This window comes from Mustela erminea, chromosome 2 (genome assembly GCF_009829155.1).
Source record: "Mustela erminea isolate mMusErm1 chromosome 2, mMusErm1.Pri, whole genome shotgun sequence".
Taxonomy (NCBI): domain Eukaryota; kingdom Metazoa; phylum Chordata; class Mammalia; order Carnivora; family Mustelidae; genus Mustela; species Mustela erminea.
In genome coordinates this window covers 93,549,679-93,572,156 of record NC_045615.1, presented here as the reverse complement: position 1 = coordinate 93,572,156, position 22,478 = coordinate 93,549,679, and the positions used below count along the sequence as shown (strand labels likewise).

Below are 22,478 nucleotides of genomic sequence, written 5' to 3'. Positions count from 1 at the left end.
ATGAAACACAATTTCTTTATGGCAAAGCTGGTTTATTGAACTTCATAAGGGAAATGTTACAATGACACTATTCCACAATGAAATTATTTAACTTTAGATTTAATGAGGAAACATATTAGCAATATATTGTCAATAGAGCATCGTCATTAATAGCTAACTACATTAGATTCTGGATTAGCTCCCTTCAGGTGTTCTCAAATTAAGACTTTCCCAAAATATACCTGAAGTTTTCTGTTAAGGGTCATAATTAAAATAAATTCACAGAGGAGTTACAAAATGTGTGACTTGTGCTTTAAAAATTTATAATTATTTGTTTGATAGCCACCATTCCGGAAGTGATTTCTCAACAATGAAGTGTTTTATAAATATTTTGGAAAATATCTAAAACCTTTATCCCCATTCAACTGATAAGTGTGCTCTTTAAAAAATAAAAACATGTGTAGAAAAAAATTAAAACAGTAAATCACTACAAATGAGATACAAATATTTTAAAATTAATAAATATTAAAGTGAAAAAATAAGTTCTTTCACAGAACTATAAATGATACCTATTTTACGTTCTTATAAAAAGAAAGTTATATTATTTTTTTAACCATTATTAACAGCACTTAAAAACATAAATGTGCTTGGAAAGTTTGTAAACTTTCTTCCCACACTTGAAAATGTTTTAAAAGCAATAAACAGATTCCCTTCTTTAAAAAACTGTTACACCCACCACAATTACACAGTTGTCATTGTTTTACTACAAAAATAGTTACAAATCAAGTTTAAATTCAAACCATTTTTAATTCTAGCATGATAGGAAAAATGGATTAATCTCCCTAAACACAGACAAAGCCAACTTGTTTTTCCTTAAGCTCTAATATTTAAAACCGAATAATTATTTCCTATAATTATTTTTCAGTACTTTTAATAGCACTATCTTGTTTTTATAATTAAATTCTCCAATTAGGATCATCATGATGATTAAACAGAAATCCTAAACTAGATTAGATTACCTGATTTCCCACATTCTGAAAATATTATAAGTATAATCATCTTTTGGCTTAATTACTTCCAAAATTATCAAGGGCATCAATCCATCAGAATTAGTGAATGTGCACACTTCAGTTAAAGTTCATGGCTTACATTCCATTCATGTAATAGCTTTGTATGAAAAGTTACTATTTTCTATGTGCAAAGTCTTAAGCTCAAAATAAACATATTTAGCGTATGAAACTTCTTCAACTACTCTTTACACCACTGAGGAAGAGAGACAAGGTATTTCTCAATACCTACTTTATTTTTCATACTGAGGAAGAATAGCTCGTTGTGACCATAAAATTTAAAGATTTTAAAGACTGATACACTGCAACACAGTATTATTACAGAACTATATGCAGGCTCCAAGGAATTAGAGGTATGCCTTCGGAGCCACAATTCCACATGGATGTTGATTTGTTAATTCAACCTTTAGTCGTTAAATTGACTGATGATGGGGGAGAGCAAGAGATACTATGCCAGATACACAGCTTGGAATTACTAAGAGCTAAGAACAGGTCTTAGTAGCCAGGAACCACATTTTACCTGTTTTCCCCCAAGTTATAACTTCTCCAATGCTTTCAATTGGTTTTTCACTAAATATACCAAAATAAATTATAAAGCACCTTATAATGTCACTTCATTGACATTAAAGTCAGACTTACATTTGCATATTTTAGTAGAATTTAGTAAGAAAACAATTCAAATTATTTTCCTAAAGATAACAATGACTTCTGTAGATCTGATTGATATACTGATTCGAAATCTACACATCTGCAATCTCTGGAATCCAGTCATTCTTTATGCACTGAGAACCAAAAAATATTCTATGCCTTCTCCCCACACTGGAATTAAATACAGTTTTGGTTCTCAAATGTACCAATAATAATGCAATAAAATACATCAATAATACAAAGAAAGAATTCTAGGGAGAGGCAATACCAGTTTTGTCCTAATGAGAACACTTCCCATTCAAAGGACATACCTAGTAAGTATGTCTTAAACCCTTGATTTTTTTTTTTTTTCAGTCCCAGGAACACAGGATTGTATAGTCATCTACTCCTAAAATACCAACGTGCTCTCATTTGAAGCCTCCTTCACTGGGCTCTCAATGGGAAGATATTCTGATTCATCCTACCTTCACTTCATTTTCAACCTCACGTGCAAACCAACTTTTGTCCTGTGTTGTCACAATGACAAATGTAATTAAGTAGATACAAAATACAAAAATGAGCATGACAATGATAAATAGTAAAATGTCAGGATGATCCATTATATTTGAGATTAAATCTTATGACTTATCACTGTCATACTTCAAAAGCATTTCTTTAGTCAAAATTAGATAGCAGAATAAAGACTGTTACTTAGCACCAGCATGTCATTGTAGGCTTTGGTTCAGGCTTCAGTATAATTCCGTTATCAGGGGGTTGACTAAGCATTAATGGTTTGTGGCTCTTAAGTTTATGAGCCAAGGTCATAAATATAGCTTCCACATGGTCATTATCATTGGGGTTTTTTGCAGAGGTTTCAAACAAAGGCATACTGTGTGTGTCAGCAAATTTTTGTGCCAAGTCTGTAGGTACTTGAATGGCACTTCTCAAGTCACATTTATTTCCAACAAGAATCCGTGGTATGTCACTGGCTAGCAAATGTTGTTTGCATTCTTCTATCCAAGATGGCAGGCTATGAAAACTAGCCATGTTGGTCATATCATACACGAAGACAACAGCATGGACATTTCTGTAATAGTGCTGTACCATGCTCTTCCTAAATCGTTCTTGTCCTGCTGTGTCCCATAACTGGATCTGAAAACGAAAAAAAAAAAAAAAAAAGAGAGAGAAAACTGAGAATTTCATTTCAATTATACATATTGAATATTTTAATCAATTCCACGTGGTCTTTAGTACTTCTTTACTTAAATTACTTTGTTCCCATCCATAATGCCTTTTCACTGTAATTTATGGGATCCAGACATCATGATCTTATAGTTATCTCATAATCCATACAAGTGTCGGAACAAATATTTCAATTCAGCACTTAAATTCAGTAAGTTAAATTTGTTTGGATGAAATTATACCTCAAAAACTGATTTTAAAATATTAAATTGGGGCATGTGGGTGGCTCAGTCAGTTAAGTGTCTGCCTTCAGCTTGGATCATGATCACAGGTTCCTGGGATGGAGTCTCACCTCTGGATCCCTGCTCAGGTGGAAGCCTGCTTCTCCCTTTCCCTCTTCTCATGCTCTTTCTCTCAAACAAAAAGATAAAATCTCTAAACAACAATAACAAACTATTGAAATAAATAAAATAGTAAATAGAAATATATCAGGTTTTAACAAATATGTTAAGTGTCTGCTTTTTTTTTTTTCCTTAAGATTTTATTTATTTATTTGACAGAGAAAAAGACAGAGACAGTGAGAGAGGAAACACAAGCAGCGGGAGTGCGAGAAGGAGAAGCAGGCTTCCTGCAGAGCAGGGAGCCTGATGTGGGGCTCTATCCCAGGGCACTGGGAACCTGACCTGAGCCAAAGGCAGATGCTTAATGACTGAGACACCCAGGTGCCCCATAATTTTTTTTTCTCTAAGATTTTATTTCTTTATATGACAGAGAGAGAGAGAGCACAAGCAGGGTGAGGACAGGCAAAAGGAGGGGAAATGCAGGTTCCCTACTGAGCAGGGAGCCCCATGCAGAGCTCGATCCCAGCACCCTGGAATCATGACCTGAGCATAAGGCAGACGCTTAACCAACTGACCCACCCAGGTGCCCCAATTAACTGTCTAATTCCTGTAAATCTGGATACTGGTTACTATACGCCATTCTACCTTTCACCAGACTAACTTAAAAGAGTCCACTTAAGACAGATGCTAGGAGTCATTAGGTCTAGTCCCAAACCTATATGTGTATATGCATATACACAATAGAGATATATGTATACATATATATAGACATTCTATGAAATCCCCCTTGAAAATCTTAAAAGGCCAGAAAAATCACTTACTTAACCTAAAAGTATCTAACAGTAAGACTATTCCAATATCCCAATATCTCCTAATTGAAATATGGGGGCTGGGGGGGGGAGTTGAGGAAAATAATTATCTAAAGCTAAATATAAGTCATGTGTTATGATTCTCTTAAAACACTGAATTACCCTGCCTTTGTTTACTTCCTAAAAAAGTTAAGTGATAAGGCAGAAAAGACTAGAGGTAGATTTGCTTAGGTATGGGGTGCCTGGGTGGTTCAGTCAGTTAACCCGCTGCCTTCGACTCAGGTCATGATCCCAGGGTCCTGAAATCCAGCCCCACATCGGGCTCTCTGCTCAGCAGGGAGCCTGCGTCACCCCCCACCCACCTCTCTGCCTACTTGTGATCTCTGTCTGTCAAATAAATAAATAAAATCTTTTAAAAAAAAGAAAAAAAGATTTGCTTAGGTAAATTTTGACCAAAAGACGTGTACTACTTATATAAATTAAGAGAAGCCTAGACTGGTGATTTTTCACAGAGTGACACAGAAGTAGAGGGAAATGAGGGGATTCTGTAGATGGCCCACAAAGAAGAATATAAGATATAAAGTGCTCAGATTATGGCAGCATATGGTAAGTGCTCAATTAAGATGTAACAAATGAATAAATAATTTTAAAACATGTGATTAGAGATTAAAATATCACTAATCTCTTCTATGGTACCTTAACTTAAAAAAATTTTTTTAGTAATCTCTACACCCAGTGTGGGGCTTGCACTCACAACCCCAAGATCAAGAGTTGCATGCTCTTCTGACTAAGCCCACCAGGCACCCCCAAGCTACCTTAAATTTTATCAGCTCTGATTTTTTTTTTTTTTGGTAGTTCTTTTTAAAACCAAATTTCTTCATTTTCTTAGTATTCCCCGTTCTTTTTAATTAACATAAACCAAATTTTGCTCTAGGCAGAAATATAAAATGCTATATAAACTTGATCTCTCAGGCTTTCCTGGAACTAAGGGAGGCCAAATGATGTGTAGACAGTCTTTCAATGGAGTTTTCTAGGAAAACTATGGATACGTGATTTTAAAAAGACAGAGCATTTGGCACATGCCTTTTGCACCTCTCTCACCCTACCCTTTCTGCCCGGAATGGGATATAGTGACTGGAGGTTCAGCAACCATCTTATGAGCAAGAAGAAGACCACACACAGGAATGGCAGAAATCTGCATAAACCTGGAATCCAACTGACAAGGTACCATCACACAGACTGCTGCCTCCTTATAACATGAGACAAAGAAAACCTTACATGGTTAAATCATAGCTGAATTTCTTTTACGTGTAGCTGAGTGGTATCCTAAAATTACTTACCCCGCACACTGTTTAAAATCTTTATTTATCCCTTACACTCACATTTACTCACTAAATCACAGGTTTGGGCTCAATGCCTTCCCAAAAACCATGCCACAAAATAAATCACTATAAAATACCACTCTTGTGATGTAAGCAATATAAATGGTAAATAGGCCATAAAGACTCAATATCATATAAATCAGAGATAAAAGCAAATAAGTTGTCAGCAAGGTAAACTAAGAACTACCAACATCGAAGACTATTTAAATTAACAAATATTTAATTTATTATATATATAATATATATTATATATAATATATAAATATAATAATATATAATAATATATAATAATATATATTATTACTAGCCATCATTAGCCATCAAGGAAATGCAATCAAAATAATATATATAATAATATAAATATATAATATAGTATAGTATATATTATAGTATAGTATAATATAGTATATTATATATTCATATATTTATTTATTTATTTAATTTAAAGATTATTTATTTATTTATTTGACAGACAGAGATCACAAGTAGGCAGAGAGGCAGGCAGAGAGAGAGAGAGGAGGAAGCAGGCTCCCTGCTGAGCAGACAGCCCAATGCGGGACTCGATCCCAGGACCCTGAGATCATGACCTGAGCCGAAGGCAGCGGCTTAACCCACTGAGCCACCCAGGCGCCCCTATATATTATATTTAAATTAAATATTAATTCAATGCCTCCTATGTGCCATAGGTGACTGTTATACCTCTCGGTCTTAGCTTCTACACCAGTGAAAGTAAAATTTAGTTTCAGACCCTATAAAATAAGCACTCATAGACTAGCTACACTGAGTATGCAAAGAGCTAATATTTTCTTTGAAAATACAACTTTCCTTTTTTTTTTTTTTTTAAGATTTTATTTATTTGACAGACAGAGATCACAAGTAGGCAGAGAGGCAGGCAGAGAGAGAGGAGGAAGCAGGCTCCCCGCTGAGCAGAGCCCAATGCCAGGCTCAATCCCAGGACCCTGGGATCATGACCTGAGCCAAAGGCAGAGGCTTAACCCACTGAGCCACCGTCCTCCGGCTTGGGTCATGATCTCGGGGTCCTGGGACTGAGCCCCACAGCGGTCTCTCTGCTCGGCAGGAAGACCGCTTCCCCCTCTCTCTCTGCCTGCCTCTCTGCCTACCTGTGCTCTCTCTGTCAAATAAATAAATAAAATCTTTTAAAAAATCTAAAAAGAAAAATACAATGTTTTTATCCCTACTAACAGGTTTGGAATAAAAACACTCAACACACAATTAAAAATGCTTCTAAAGATTGGGTCACAATCCCAGAGTCCTGGGATCGAGGCCAGGCTCTCTGCTCAGCAGGGAGCCTGCTTCTCTCTCTCTCCCTCTGCCTGCTCTCTGCCTACTTGTGATCTCTGTCAAATAAATAAATAAAATCTAAAAAAAAAGAAAAAAAAAGATATCAAAGGATATTACACAAAGCTACAATAATCAAGACTGTGCTACTGGAATAAGATTAAAGATACGGATCAACAGAACAAAACTTAGGATCCAGAAATAAATCCATATACCTGTGGTCAACTGCTTTTCAACAAGAGAAAGAATAGTTGTTTAAACAAATGGTTCTGGCACAGCATACAAAACACAAGGTTGGACCTCCTACCTCACACTGTATATAAAAACTTACCGAAAATGGTTTAAAAAAACTAAATTTAAGAGCTGAAACTATAAAATTCTTGGAAGAAAACCTAGGGATAAATATTTGTGACAAATGGGTTAGACAATGGTTTCTAAGATACGATATTTAAAGCACAAGCAATCAAAGAACAGATAAATTGGACTTCATCAAAATTAAAAATGTTTGTGTTTCAAAGAATATTATCAAGAAAGTGAAAGTCAACTTACAGAATGGGAGAAAAGAGCTGTAAATAATATCTGAGAGGGGTGTACCATCCAGAATATTTAAGACCTCTCATAACTCAGTAATAAAAGGACAAATAAACCAATTTAAAAACTGGCAAAGAATCGGAATAGACATTTCTCCAAAGAAAATGTACAAATGGTCAATTAGCACATGACAAGAGACTCAACATCATTAGCCGTCAAGGAAATAGAAATCAAAAAAACAAATGAAATACTACTTTACACTCATATCAGGATGGCCATTAAAAAAAACAAAAAAGATGGACAGTAACAAGGGTTGGTGGAGATGTAGAAAAATTGGAACCTTCATACATTGCTGGTGCGGATGTATTTTAAAATAGTACAGCCACTTTAGAAAACAGTTTGGCAGTTCCTCAAAAAGTTAATCAGTCTATGATATACCCACAAAAAGGAACAAAGTACTGATACGTGCTATAACACAGATGAACCTCTAAAATACATTAAGTGAAAGAGGCCAGACATATATTATATGGTTCCATTTACATAAAGTATCCAAAATAGAGAAATCATAGAGCTAGAACACAGATTGGGTGGTTGCCAGGGCTGGGGGATGGGGAGAAACTGCTGACTGGGGGAGGGACTTTATTTTGTGGTGATGGAAATATTTTAAAACTGGACAGAGATGTGGTTATACAACATTATGAATCTATTGAATGCTGCTGAATTGTTTACTTTAAAATAGTTCATCTTGGGGTGCATGGGTGGCTCAGTCGTTAAGCGTCTGCCTTCGGCTTAGGTCATGATCCCAGGGTCCTGGGATCCAGTCCCATATTGGGCTCGCTGCTCAGTGGGAAGCCTGCTTCTCCCTCTCCCACTCCCCCTGCTTATGTTCCTTCTTTTGCTGTGCCTCTGTCAAATAAATAAATAAAATCTTTTAAAAAATAAAATAAAATAGTTAATCTTATGTTATCTGAAATCCACTTCCATAAATTATTTAAAAGAAACAAACAGAGTTGCTATACGACCCAGTAATTCCACTCCCAGGTATGTACCTAAGAGAATCGAAAAGATATGTTCACACAAAAACTTGTACCCAAATGTTCATAGCAACAGTATTTGTAAAAGCTAAAAGGTAAAAACAACCCAAATGTCCATCAAGTAATAAAATGTATGTCCATATAATGGAGTATTGTTCAGCCACAAAAAGGAATGAAGTACTGATACATGCTACAACATGGATGAATCTACAAAGTGAAGGAAGCCAGGCACCACAGTCCACATACCATAAGATTCTGTGTATATCAAATGTCCAGGATAGGCAAATCCAAGACAGAAAGTAGACCTACTGGTGGCTGCCAGGGTTGAGAAAAGGGGAGGAACAGGGAGTGACTGTTAAAATGGGCCTGGGGTTTCTTTTCGGATTTCTGGAATCAGATAGTGAGGATAGTAACTAATACACTAAACTGTGTGATTATACTAAAAACCACTAAATTGTATATTTTAAAAGGGTAAATCTTATAACACGTAAATTAAGTTTTTTAGAGTGACCAAAAAACCCAGAACAAAACCCACTCCATGCTATATCTTTAACATTTAGAAAGATATTTGGGGAATAATTTGAATGACATATAAAAGCTGTCCAAAGAAACTGGACCTGATCTTTTCTCTTTTAAAAAGATTTCCTGTAGCTCAGGTACTCAAAAACCATTTCATCAATGAAGAATGATTTTAAAGGGTTTAAGCAAAGAATCTTTGTAAGTTAAAATAAATGAAAAGCACACCAGGAAATAATACCAAATAACCATGCTATCTTTAAAGCAATTTCTCCCTTTATTTCTACTTTTGTTTTCCATAACAACCAACCACTTTTTTTTTTTTTTTAAGATTTTATTTATTTGACAGAGAGAGATCACAAGTAGGCAGAAAGGCAGGCAGAGACAGAGAGAGGGGGAAGCAGGCTCCCTCCTGAGCAGAGAGCCCGATGTGGGGCTCGATCCCAGGACCCTGGGATTAAGACCTGAGGCGAAGGCAGAGGCCTTAACCCACTGAGCCACCCAGGTGCCCCACCAACCACTTTTTCTATAAAAACAAACTAAACTTTAAAACAAATAATAATTACCCAGAATTTAGACCTGCCTCAAAGAACTGTGAAAGTCCTCAATAAAAGTGGTGATGATGAGGCTGCTTATCCCTAAGAAAACCGTTTGATTGTTTTAGGATGGGACAGACTCAATAATACTTGGATTTCCATCAATCCTGTTCAAAATAATGCATTCTACCCTATCAAGACTTTCAGGAAACAAGAGGTCTGAAATAGTAACTCTCACACTTTACCGGAAAGCCATAAAATTAATTACTAAGTTAAAGAGGCATTTACACAGGAGTGTTCATTTACTTATTTAAAGATTATATTTATTTGTCAGGGGGCGAGGGGACGGGGTTGAGCACAAGCAGGGGGAGAAGCAGGCAGAGAGAGAAGCAGGCTCCCCACTGAGCAAGGAGCCTGATAGAGACTGGATCCCAGGGATCATGACTTGAGGTGAAGGCTGACGCTTAACGGACTGAGCCACCTAGGCATCCCCCAAAGGGGTATTTTAAAAGAACCTTCAAAATTTCACTGACAGAATTGTTGAAACAGTAAAGGCTCAGGCAAAGGCACACCACCTTGCTGTCTGCAACCTTCAGGCCTGCATGGGACACTGAGGCAAGGGCAAGGGGACTGGGATGAGCAAAGAGAGACTCTGCAAAGAAAGGATAGGACAAATGATAAACACTGTCAGCCATAAAAGGCAAGAGGAAACTTTGACTAAAAGAGAGACAGGCATAGGGAGATACTCAGTGGAGAACCCCATGACAGTTTAGAAAAGTCTTGAGGTTTAGCTATGAGTAGAGTGATACACAGTGCTTTAAAAAGGAGAATAACACTTTGGAACCTAAGGAAGTGACATGCCTTTGTTTGGTTAAATTAGGAAATATTTTCAGAGTAATTTTCCCAATTTAATAATGTTTTACGAAAAATGGCTAATGCATGCTCCCACAGATATTACTCCCACTTTACACATTATAAGGACAATGTAAAATATACTTTAATAATATTTCACAAATCTCTATTCTAAATTCTAGTACAAAGTTCAAACAAAAATGGCAACCTATCTCTTTGCTCAATCCCAACAGTAGAGTCTTACTGTTGATGAAATTTCTTTTAGTAGTTTTATGACCAAAATGAAAAATGATCTGGCTAAAATGACTTAATACTGTTTTTGCTTGATGAAAACGATAAAGGTATTAACCCAAATAATCTTCCTTCCTTTTTTTTTTTAAGATTTATTTATTTATTTATTTATTTGACAGAGAGAGAACACAAGTAGGCAGAGAGGCAGGCAGAGAGAGAGGGGGAAGCAGGCTCCCTGCTGAGCAGAGAGCCCGATGTGGGACTCGATCCCAGGACCCTGAGATCATGACCTGAGCCGAAGGCAGCGGCTTAACCCACTGAGCCACCCAGGCACCCAATAATCTTCCTTCTTTGATCAGCTATCAAACTTCCATTAGTTTCCATTATCACCTCAATTCTGGATTTTACCAGAGTAGCCTACCAACTGATGTCCTTGTTTTCCACACATTCAACGTGTATCCCCTAAGTACTACCTAGTTTAGAAACCTAAACTAGAAACTAAAGCTAGATACTCAGTGAAGTCTATGGCATTACTAGACATGGATCCTGCTTGGAGTAAGACTGAAGAAGACTTAATAAAAGAGACAGAGACATCTAAATAGTACAGTGAGTTAAGAGATCATTTAAAGGCTCAGGTAGGTGCTGAAGGGAGTTCACAGAAAGAAGAAATAGAATGGAGAAGGAGGGATGGGGTGTTTTTGATAGACACACTAAGTTTAATAGGGAAGAATTACATGTGCTGAAATATGAGCAGAGGAAATATTCCAGGCAGAGCGGGGAATACAGGGATCAGCAAATAAGCAGCTAGACTATAGGGTACCTGAAGGAAAGTAATGGGGGAAAAAAGTCTGAAAAGCAGTCTGGAACAAGATAAAGGAAGTCCTACATTAATTTTTTAAAATTGGAATTTTATAATATAATGGAGAACTATCCAAGACATCTGAGGCAGGAGACATTAATCTCCCTTAAATGCAACACTAATCTGGCATTTTGGCAACAATGTACAAAACAGGCTCACTGAGAACTAGGTATGAGAGATGAGTTGAGTTGCTGCAACAGTTCACAGGGAGGTAAGAAAGACCTGACCTAGGATTTTCAACAAAGGGTGGATGAGAGAATCATGCATGTCATGCATGTAGAGAACCGGCTGAAGTTAGGTACAAAAGAGAGGAATGAGGCCTTGAGGAAAAGGATGCCATCATGACAACCTAGGTGATGTGGGGAGAAACAGGAACAGCAGATTTGCCAAGGAAGATGAACTCACTTCAGACATTCAAGGCAAAGGAGGGATTATCCAAATACCCATGTCTAGACGACAGTAGGAAATGCAGAGTGAGATGAGGAGAGAGGCAGGCTAAACAAAGATTTAAAAGTTATCTTCGTGGATTGACAGCTGACAACAGTCAAATGACTACCAAGGGAGAGAAAGTAGATAGAAAACCAAGTCACGGGGTAGACTGAGTCTCACTCCAGATGCATCCTCTATTGCTGCCACATTTATCTTCCGAAAACACTGGGGACTTTTCACCATGCATACAAAATGAAGCCTAGACTCTTTAGCTTTGTGTTTTAGACTCCTCACAAATGTTGCTACCAACACCTTCACATTCTTCCCACTTGCCACCTTTCTATAGAACCTCTGATCCTGATGGAGCATCCTGCCGATGGTCCTCTTCAGAAAAGCCCCCTCAGCTCTGCCCTCCCTCTGTGAAACCTCATCTAGCACTCCAAACACAAATGATTCCTCCACCCACATCCAAACAGTAACTTGGCACTCATTCATCGCCTGGTTCTGCTGGTCATCTTTTTAGGTACATACCTCTTCTCCCAATCTGGGAGATCTATGCACTGTATCAGGGTCAAATCTATGCAGTATATCTATGCACAAAATCTATGCACTATATCAGGGTCAGCAAACTTTTTCTGTAAAGAGTGAATATCTTGGGCTCTGTGGGCCTAACAGTGTCACAACTACTCAGCTCTTGCCACTGCAGTGCAAAAGCAAACACAATATGTGAATACAGGAATACAGCTGTGTTTCAATACTTCATTTATAAACACTCAAATGTGAATTTCACATAACTTTCACCTGTCATGAAACCATACTCTTACAATTTTCCTCCCACCATTTAAAAAAGTAAAAATAACTTTTAGCTTGCTGGCCACACAAAAACAGACAGCAGGCCATATTCGGCCCTCAAGCATGGTTTGCCAACCCCTATGATATATCATAGTTCTTTGTGACTAACAAAAATGTCATCTTTCTTGCAATTACTCATTAAATATTTGTTTTAACAACAGGGGAAGAGGTGTCCTGATTATGTTCCTTTAGTTAATATTAACATCTTGTATTTAACATGGCAAAACGTCATACCTCTATAATTGATAAGCCATCCCAATGTTCAAATAGAAACTGCTGACCCCTAATGAGAAGATAGATTAAATGCAACATGAGGCTTTAATTATTCTGTTGGTGTCTGCCATTGTAAAATGCTTGTATGAAAAGAACAGAGCTAGTTATGATGGGGATACACATACAAGGAAGGAGCATAAGGATTAGGTTGAGATTCTTAATTTAAAAATCAAATGTGTTTTTATTTAAAGAACTCATTTTATAATTTTATTCAACTTCCAAAATTCTGCAAACAAGATTTTCCTTTTTCAACCATACATACATAGTACTTAGGAAAAAGCGAACAAATATAGACTTTGCTACATTTCATAAAACATTTTAACTGATTCTGAAAGGGCACTGCCCTAATGCATGCTTTTTAAAAAACCTCCAGTCCACAATTAAAAAAATTTAACACGAGGCACCAGTTAAGTGTTTGACTCTTGATTTTGGCTCAGGTCATGATCTTGGGGTGGTGGGACAGAGCCCCACGTCAGGGTTCCCACTCAGTGGGGAGTCTGCTTGAGTCTCTCTCCCTCTGTCCCTTCCCCTCACTCACGTGGGTGTGCACACATGTACTCTCTCTCTCTCAAATAAATAAATCTTTAAAAAAATATATTTAACACATCTCACTTTTACCAAACAAATAAAAATGTCTAGAATGTCATATTATTAGTAAAGAAACATAATGTTTTAGCTTTCACTTTAAGATGAAAGATGAAAAGACATGTCATTTCAGATTAGGCTAAAAATTTTCTGAAGAAAAAATATGTATGACCATTTGAGCAGCACTTAAGATGTATTACAGGTTAACAACAAAAAAGCAGAATCAGGACATGGAATAAAGCTCTTCTATATTCACTTCAATTTTTTTTAAGACACTAAAAAAGTTTTGTTTTTGTTTTTTGTTTTTTTTTTTAAGATTTCACTTGCTTATTAGAGAGAGAGGAAGCAAGCATGCATACTCAGGGAAGAGGCTGAGGAAGCAGCAGCAGCAAACTCCCTGCTGAGCAGGGAGCCTGACTGGGCTGGGGGGGTGGAGCTTGATCCCAAGACCCTGAGATCATGACCTGAGCCAAAGGCAGAGACTTAACCAACTGAACCACTCAGGTACCCCTAAAAATAGTTAAAAAAAAAAAAAAAGTTCTGGGGCGCTTGGGTGGCTCAGTCAGTTAAGCATCCCACTCTTGATTTCTTTCTTTTTTTTTTTTTAAGATTTTATTTATTTATTTATTTGACAGACAGAGATCACAAGTAGGCAGAGGCAGGCAGAGAGAGGGGAGGAAGCAGGCTCCCCGCTGAGCAGAGAGCCCGATGCGGGGCTCGATCCCAGGACCCTGAGATCATGACCTGAGTGGAAGGCAGCGGCTTAACCCACTGAGCCACCCAGGCGCCCCCCACTCTTGATTTCTGCTCAGGTCATGATCTCAGGGTCCTAAGACCAAGCCCCATGAGGACTCCTTGCTCAGTGGGGAGTCTACTTCAGATTCTCTCCCTCCCCTTCTGTCCCTCTCTCCACTCACTCTCAAATAAATAAACCTTTTTTTTTTTTTAAGTCCAATGTATAATGTATGGGGATACACATATTTTGAAATGTCTTTTGTTTCTTAAAACTTTGTGAAAGCAAATGTCCAAAATAGTTGTATCTTTTTCTACTACAGAAATCTCAGAATATATCTGTTACAGTCTTTTCAACCATAACAAAAATCTTTCAAGTCTTAAAAGTTGGAGGTAGAAGTCAATGGCTAAGGCCTTCAAAGAAAAAGAAACTCAGTATCCAGGTCTCCCCCAACCAAACAGGTTAGGCTAACGCTCAGGAGGAATAATCCCCCCCAAAAATGTTTTCTCCTTACTGCTCTCAATCAGAAGAATGAGCTCTGTGCTCCCAGATTCATCACATTTATGGCTTTTGGTTTACTTATCACTGCCAGCACTTATTCCAGTAGTTAAGTATTCAGCTTAGATAATGGACACGTTTTATATTTTTTAAGTGTCTCTTAAATTTGCAACTAATTTATCTGAGATGTTCAAGTACAAATGGCAAGCCATAAGTAGGTAAAGGAGGAAAATCCTAACTCCTCTCCTGCCTCTATTCCGTCTACTTATTTCTTTAAAATCATGCTTTTGGGGGTAATTTCTCTCACCTTAACCAGTCTGCTTATGCCCTACTTTATCTGTGCTTCATGCTTTAAGTGCACAGCCACAGAAGTGGTGCCATCAAAGAGGAGTAATGATGTTAAGCTACTAAGGAAGAAGAATTTTCTTAAGATTACCAATTATGAACCAGTTGTTACACATATGTTCTCATATAATCCTCTCACCTAATCTCATATGGTATTATCACCCAATTATCCCAACTGAATCCCAATATGTATCCCAATTCATTACCATCTGAAAATACAGTATTTTCAGAAAAGAAAATGGACCCTGAAAGATTGAAGAACCTGCCTTAGGACTAGAGTAACTGACTACCCCAGTCTGCCTGAGATTGAAGGGGTTCCTGGGATGCAGGACTTCCAGTTTTAAAACTGGGCAAGTCTTGAGGTGCCTGAGTGGCTCAGTCAGTTAAGTGTCTGCCTTTGGCTCCAGTCAGGACCCCAAAGTCCTGGGATCGTGCCCCACATCTGGCTTCCTGCTCCTTTTCCATCTCCCTCTGCCTGCCACTCCCCCTGCTTGTACTCTCTCTCTCTCTGTCAAGTAAATAAAGTCTTTAAAAAAATAAAAATAAAACTGGGAAAGTTTTGGGCAAAATTGGTCACCCATATAAGTACACATAGTCCATCCTTACCCTTTCATAGGTTCAAATTTGGGCCAAGTCAGTTGGGCTCCAAAGCCCATGCACTCTTTCCCAGGACTCCTGCTTTTCCCAAACTAACCTCCTCCTGAAACCTCAGAAGCCCCATTATTTTCCTCACCCTCAGGATTCTGCGCCTAACCTAATTCTGATGAAAAAGATTTAGTCTTTTCTTATTCTGTCTTTTCCTCTGTAGTATATATAGATCTTTCTTAACTCCCTAATACAGAGTACCCAAAAGACCACCACAGGCAACCTGAATGGAATGATAAAAGATTAAAATAAAAACTAAAAGGCAAGGGGTGCCTGAGTGGCTCAGTGGGTTAAGCTGCTGCCTTCGGCTCGGGTCATGATCTCAGGGTCCTGGGATCGAGTCCCGCATCGGGCTCTCTGCTCAGCAGGGAGCCTGCTTCCCTCTCTCTCTCTCTGCCTGCTTCTCCATCTACTTGTGATTTCTCTCTGTCAAATAAATAAATAAAATCTTTAAAAAAAAAATACTAAAAAGGAAAAGGGCCTATAGAGGGCTGATTTCTTTTCAACCCTATTTTTCCTTTACATCATTAGCATTTAAAGCCCTCTGGGGAGCGGGGTGGTGGTGAAGGGCAGCAGTTGAAGAACTAAAAGAATAAATTGTTCTTGCCTCAAGGATGTGAAGGGAGGAATGAAAAAATGAGTCTGCTTCCCCCCCACCATGGGACTGAGGTAAAGATACATACTAATTTGAGCAAAAAAGTAAACAGTATAAGGAAGGCATAGCTTTTTCCTGGGTTCTGCATGTTTTAAGGGGTGGTATTAGCCCATGGCTGCAGACTCAGTGGTGGTCTGGAATGAAGAAGTGTATACCAGCAGAAGGTCTCAGCCCTGTCACTGATCCTCATTTTCCAATGTACCCATTCCAATCCCTCAGAACCCTAATCTTGGCCTTGGGCCTACTCCCTTCTCCAATGTAAGTGCCTCCCTAATCTCCAGAGCCACCAATAAGAATTAAGAATTGGGAGAGGGTGGTACTAAGAATGTGTTTTCCGGCAAACCAAGTAGGAACTATTGTGTATAGAATGGTTCTGCAGGAAAATAGACTTTTCTCAACAACTCAATGTCAGATTGAAACTTCTGAAGCAAACTGCACGCAAGAGAACACCTAATCACTTCCTCAAAGGCAGTAAGGCTTTACTGCCACCATATCTGAGACAGTGCTCAACAACTGTTTAATATACAATATTTATTAAATGTTTTCCATGCCTGAGAAATTTCACTGTTTTTCCTTCAGCCTTACTTCCCTGCCTCCCAGCACATAAGACCCTGCCAACGAGTCAACGGATACCTTCTACACTCTTTGCTAGTCAAAGTGTGATTCACGGACTAGTTGCATCTGCATCACCGGCGGCTTTACTAAATCAGAATCTGCATTTAAAAAAAACAAAAAACAAAAACCAAGTTGGCCGGGTAAATCGCGGGACATTCAAGTTTGTGGAGCACCGCCTTCTAAGTTTTATATATATAAATCCTTCCGAGCCCCAGCCCCAATCTCTACATCAGCTTGAGAAAAGACGGCATGCACACGTTGCACATGGCCAGCGATGAACCCCCGGTGGGGTCGGAACCTGTCACCCCAAGGCATCCTTCCTCCCTGACACTGCCCCCTCCGCTCACCTTGATGCGCTCCCCATCTATCTCCACCGCACGTTCTCGGAAATCCACCCCGATGGTAGCCTCGGTGCGGTCGGGGAAACGGCCGGCGCAGAAGCGGTAGGTCAGGCACGTCTTGCCCACGTTGGAGTCGCCGATCACGATTATCTTGAAGATACGGGAGCGAGCCGGAGGCAGGAACACTGAACCCCCAGACACCGCACCGCTGGACGAGAAGCTCGCCTCCAGAGACGACTCCATCTCCGAAGCCATTCTCCGGACCCGCCCCGAACTGAGGCGGAGGAAAGCAGACGCAGAAAGACAGAGAGAATACGCCACCTCAAGCGTGGGCGCCCCTTGTGCGGGCTCGGAAGCGTAACGTCGCAGGAGCCACCGCCCTCCGGCCCCGCAGCGCGCGTGCGCACCTTCCCGCCCCCACGTCGCGCAGGTGTGGCGTCCAGCGGCCCCGTCTCGCTGCTCCTCCCACCTAGCCGCGGCTCCGCCCCGCCGTCTCTCCCCTCAGCCGGGTCTACCTGGAAAGGCTTGACCGCCCAGGGCCCTGCCGGGGGCTTGACGGCGGGTGCGGAGAGCCGACCTGAAGACGGCCCGGCAGAGCGCCCTAGGCCCGGCACCCAGACTGGACCGGCCTCGCCTCGTCCAAGACTCCCGCCCTCCGGAGGAAGCCGCGCAATCACTCTGGGGGCGGGGAGAGAAAGACAGCTGAAAGGAAGGAGGCACCACCAGGCCTCTCTCGCGAGAGGGCCGAAGAGCCGCCTTGAACGGGGGCGTGTGCCTGGTGAGGAGCCGAAAGGTCTTCGGAAGGCCGGGATGTAGGGTTCGGCGCCGTTGTTGACGTTGTTGGGGGTTCCTCGGACTTGCAGGTGGAAGCGGGTTCTCTCGGCTTGCGGCCGGGGGGCGCGGAATCGGCTGTGCCGCCTGCCCCCTCGGGGCTCCCTGGACCCCGGGACTTGGGAACGTAGCAACGAGGACTGTAGGGGATGGGGCGTGAGGTGCCGCCGGAAGCCCCGGGACGCGAGTGGAGGCGAGCCCCCGGCCTCGCGGAGTTGTCCGTGAGCCTGTGGGGAGGTCGAGGCCGCCGCCGCGGTGGCACGATGAACTTCCTCGCCCCCTAGGCCATGTGAGGGTATCCGCGGGACTCTGGTGCCCAGGGCTCGTTTTGCGGATGCCCCAGGCCCAAGAAGTAGAGCAGATCACTGGTGGGACACTTAGGGGCATTGAACCGGGTGTTGTGTCCAGACGGACTATGAGAATAAAACCCATTATGCCCTAGTTATGTCTTAATACCTGGGTGATGATGATGTGGCCGCTCCGTGTTCCTGAGCGCACGCAGAAGTTGTCTTGGCCCACTAAGAAAAACATTAACAGACGAGACCACCCAACCGGAAAGAATCTTCTCTGGAATTCGTCAGATGAAACCTCCCGCACAGTAACTCAAAAGGTCCAAAATGTGCGAACCTTTTTTTGTGAAAAGTTGTTTTGTTTTGCAGTGACAAGACCGCCCCCCCCCCCCCCGCCCCTTTGAGCAAATGCTTATGCCGCTTGTAAAGTCAAGGCCTTTGGAGAGGAGGACATGGTGGGCTTTAGAGTAAAGGGAACAGTACAGCACTAAAAATTCTAGGAAAGGAGATAAATTGCTTATTCCATTAGGTAAAATGAAAATGCAGTCATTGGAAATTAGTGGAAGAACCCGAGGCTACCCAGAATTACCAGGAATTTGCGATAGCCATAATATATAGTAACTTCTGTTGCTGTAGAAAAACTATACAGTCACTAATAGAGCAAGTTATGTTAGCCAGGAAAAAAAAGTTTACTCACCTGGTTGAATGTATATGGCAATTACATTTATTCAGTATCCTGTTAGAGAAACTAAAACATGGGCTGGAAATTTCTAATTGTTTATCTGTGAGGTTATTTCTGTGAGGATTGATCATCCCAGACACTATTAAAAGGCCTTGAAATATATTCCTCTAATTTACCCTACCTGTAAAGTACCCATTCAAAGAAGGTGAAGATTTAGGACAAAAACCAGTTGAAGAATTCAAAGCTCTGGATAATTAGATAATTGCAAAGGATGAGTAAAAAAAACCATTCTTGCATCCTAAGACTCTTTTTCTTTCATATACTAGCTTTTTCAGATTAGCTCTTACTAAACTGTATTAGAAATATTTTTGTCTATCTCAATCCTATTCTTCAAACGTTTCACCTCTGAAGCTTTTCCTGATGACTTCAGAAATGTTCTTTGTTTTTTGGGGTATTGTTTATTTGGTCTTTGAATACTGTCTTCACTGTTTAAGTTTCATAATTATATGTTGTATCTTACCAGCCAGATTATCAGCTCTTGAGTACTGACAGAAAGCTCACTGCTTTACAGCAAATGATGAATAAATTAATGAAGTGAGAATTTTTTGCATAAAGTTTGTCAGTTTGAGCCCTTTACCAATTATACACATTTCAGCCTACTTAAAGAGAAGAAATACTATAAACACTTGACACCGTAATGAAGCATTTTATATTTTCAGCTTGAAGTTTGAGAGACTCTGTGTGACTGAAGTATGTCATTCTTCTTAACTGAATAATCCCAGAACCTCCAGGTTGATACTTGGAGATTCTGCTATTTGAAAAGTAGATGGATTACGCAGCCCTGTTTTCTGAAAATTCATTTTGTCCTTGGAATTATTCTCTATTTGCTGGCACTACCACTTGGCCTCAAAATATCAGCATGTAACTTTTTCTTAATACTTTGCAATATAGCTGAGAAGAGACTAAATTTGAACTTATAGCAATATAACTTAAAACTGGAACATTATAGGGGCACCTGGGTGGCTCAGTGGGCTAAGCCTCTGCCTTTGGTTCAGGTCATGATCTCAGGGTCCTGGGATGGAGCCCTGCATCAGGTTCTCTGCTCAACAGGGAGACTGCTCCCCACCCCCCCGCCCCACCCCCGCCTCTCTGCCTACTTGTGATCTCTGTCAAATAAATAAATAAAATATTTTTAAAAAACTAACAATATAAATGGTTTAGGGTACTTATTTAGGTTTATAAATTTATAATTTAGGGTATTTATTTAGATGTATGTTTAAAAATACTTTTCAGGACGCTTGGGTGGCTCAGTGGGTTAAAGCCTCTGCCTTCCGCTCATGATCCTAGGGTCCTGGGATGGATTCCCAAGTAAATAAATAAATAAATAATCTTTTTAAAAAACAAAAATACTTTTCTAATGGAAAAAGGTGAATGAATATTAGAACCACAAAATAAGGGTAATCTTATGTACAAAGTATAATTACTTACTTTCAGCTTTTTCTGCAGAGATGCTGCTTCCCTGTGGCAGAGGCCATTTTTAAACCGATCTTACCATGGAATAGCTCCTAGGCAATTTCACTCTTTTTTTTTTTAATTTATTTATTTGACAGACAGAAACCACAAGTAGGCAGAGAGGCAGGCAGAGAGAGAGGGGGAGGCAGGCTCCCCGCTGAGCAGAGAGCCTGATGCAGGGCTCTATCCCAGGACCCTGAGACCATGACCCAAGCGGAAGGCAGAGGCTTTAACCCACTGAGCCACCCAGGCACCCGTAGGCAATTTCACTCTTATGTTCAGGACTGAGCACAGAGGATAAAGGAGAGTTCTCTTGCTTGCCCAGGTAAAGGTTTCTCAGTTTCTGCCCTGAGGACATTTTGAGCCAGTAATTCTTTGTTGTGGGAAGCTGATCTGAGTATTGTAGGATGTTCAGCAGCATCCCTGGCTACCACCAAATATATGCCAGTACTATTCCACTCCTAGTTGTAATAACCTAAACCCTCTGTAGACATTACCAAATGCCCCTGAGGGACAAATCTGTGGCCCCTCTCTGCTGTCACTGAAAACCACCAGCCTATATCAGGGCTCTTCTCACAATTCTGGTTAGCTGTCCATCCCAGCTGATGGTAGGAGTCATTAAAGAGAGAACTCTTAATTCCCCAGAGAAGTATAGAACTGGTCTTATGGGCCTCCACAAGATTAACATACCACTGTGTTTAATAGTAACCCCAAATATAAAATAGATACTGCAGGGATGCCTGGGTGGCTCAGTGGGTTAAGCCTCTGCCTTTGGCTCAGGACATCATCTTGGGGTCCTGGATCAAGCCTGGCATTTGGCTCTCTACTCGGCAGGAAGCCTGCTTCCCCATCCTCTGCCTGCCTCTCTGCCCTTCTTATGAACTCTCTCTCTGTCAAATAAATAAAATACTTAAAAAAAAAAGATACTACAGTATAAATAGCAGAGTTTCATTTTAGTACCTAAACAGTAAATTACTACTACCATTTTATAGGTTAGCTTACTGAGTTTTAGAATTAAATCCAGAAAAATAAAACAGGTCAAAAAGGAAAGAGCTGGTTCTTTGAAATGATCAATAAAATATGGCAAAATAAAAATAGCTAAGATTTTTAAATCAGAAGATGTGAAGAATGAAAAAGGAGTTAGATTCAGAGGGATTTTTTTTTTTTTTTTAAATAAGCTCTACACCCAGTGTGGGGCTTGAACTCAAAACTGACAAATCAAGAGTCACATGCTCTACTGACTGAGCAAGCCAGACACCCCTAAAGGGAATTTTATTTTTACTTTTTTAAAAGATTTATTTATTAGAGCACATGCATGAGCACAAGCAAGGGGAGGTGGAGAGACAGAGGGAGAAGCAGACTCCCAGCTGAGCAGGGAGCTCAACATGATCCCAAGACCCTGGGGACAATGTCCGGAGCTGAGGGCAGATGCTTAACCACCTAAGCTACCCAGACACCCCAGGAATTTTAAATATAAGAGAATACTATGTATAAAATATTGAGCACCTACCACATAAAAAACAGGCGCTATATGAGTTGCTAAAGGTACTGTGGTTAACAGACCCAATTTGTGAAACCTGTTTAACAGAATACCAGAGAAAAAAGGGGTTGGCACCTCTAACCCCTGCACTGTTTAAGCTTCCACTGTATATTTTATATTATGTGTGTTGTAGTATGATATTTTTTGAAGGTAAACTGTGATAAGTTCAAGATTCATATGGTAAAACTTAGAACAGCTACAATAAAACACAAAAGCAGCCAACAGAGAAATTAAAATGAAATACTACTAATTAATCCAAAAGAAGACAAGAAGAAAAAGATGTAGATTGAACAAGTAGAAAATGATATATCAAAAACTAAATTAATTGTAAATGGTCTAAACACTGCAATTAAAAGGAAGACATACCTCCCTAAATAGAAAAGCAAGGCCTAATTATGTACTAATGC

The 22,478-nt window shown here is 39.9% G+C and overlaps 1 protein-coding gene and 1 long non-coding RNA gene across 4 annotated transcripts; one reads left to right on the top strand and one right to left on the bottom strand.

Moving 5' to 3' along the window:
- Nucleotides 1-15: 15 nt before the first annotated feature.
- Nucleotides 16-18,510, bottom strand: RAB33B (RAB33B, member RAS oncogene family). 2 transcript variants are annotated; one of them, XM_032333449.1, is made up of 3 exons: nt 17,732-17,826; nt 17,223-17,490; nt 16-2,825 (listed from the first exon to the last, which is right to left on the bottom strand). In XM_032333449.1, the coding sequence occupies exons 2-3, from the start codon at nt 17,469-17,471 to the stop codon at nt 2,385-2,387; spliced, it is 690 nt and encodes a 229-aa protein (XP_032189340.1). In that variant the 5' UTR covers nt 17,472-17,490; nt 17,732-17,826; the 3' UTR covers nt 16-2,384. The 2 variants fall into 2 exon arrangements, with proteins under 2 accessions (XP_032189340.1, XP_032189339.1); XM_032333448.1 differs by lacking the exon at nt 16-2,825 and having other exon boundaries at nt 17,240-17,490; nt 17,732-18,510.
- LOC116584735 lies at nt 17,905-19,590 on the top strand. 2 transcript variants are annotated; one of them, XR_004283307.1, is made up of 3 exons: nt 17,905-17,994; nt 18,490-18,666; nt 19,543-19,590. It is a non-coding gene; the product is annotated as an uncharacterized LOC116584735 (long non-coding RNA). The 2 variants fall into 2 exon arrangements; XR_004283306.1 differs by having other exon boundaries at nt 17,988-18,079.
- The last annotated feature ends 2,888 nt before the right edge of the window (nt 19,591-22,478 follow it).

Bases quoted from the DNA above. Each gene is read 5' to 3' on its own strand.
- RAB33B (XM_032333448.1), bottom strand. From the start codon at position 18,479: ATGGGTTTTATTCTCATAGTCCGTCTGGACACAACACCCGGTTCAATG. The intron at 17,491-17,731 runs GTAGACCCGGCT...CCTCCGCCTCAG, and splicing joins GGGCGGTCAAGCCTTTCCAG to TTCGGGGCGGGTCCGGAGAA.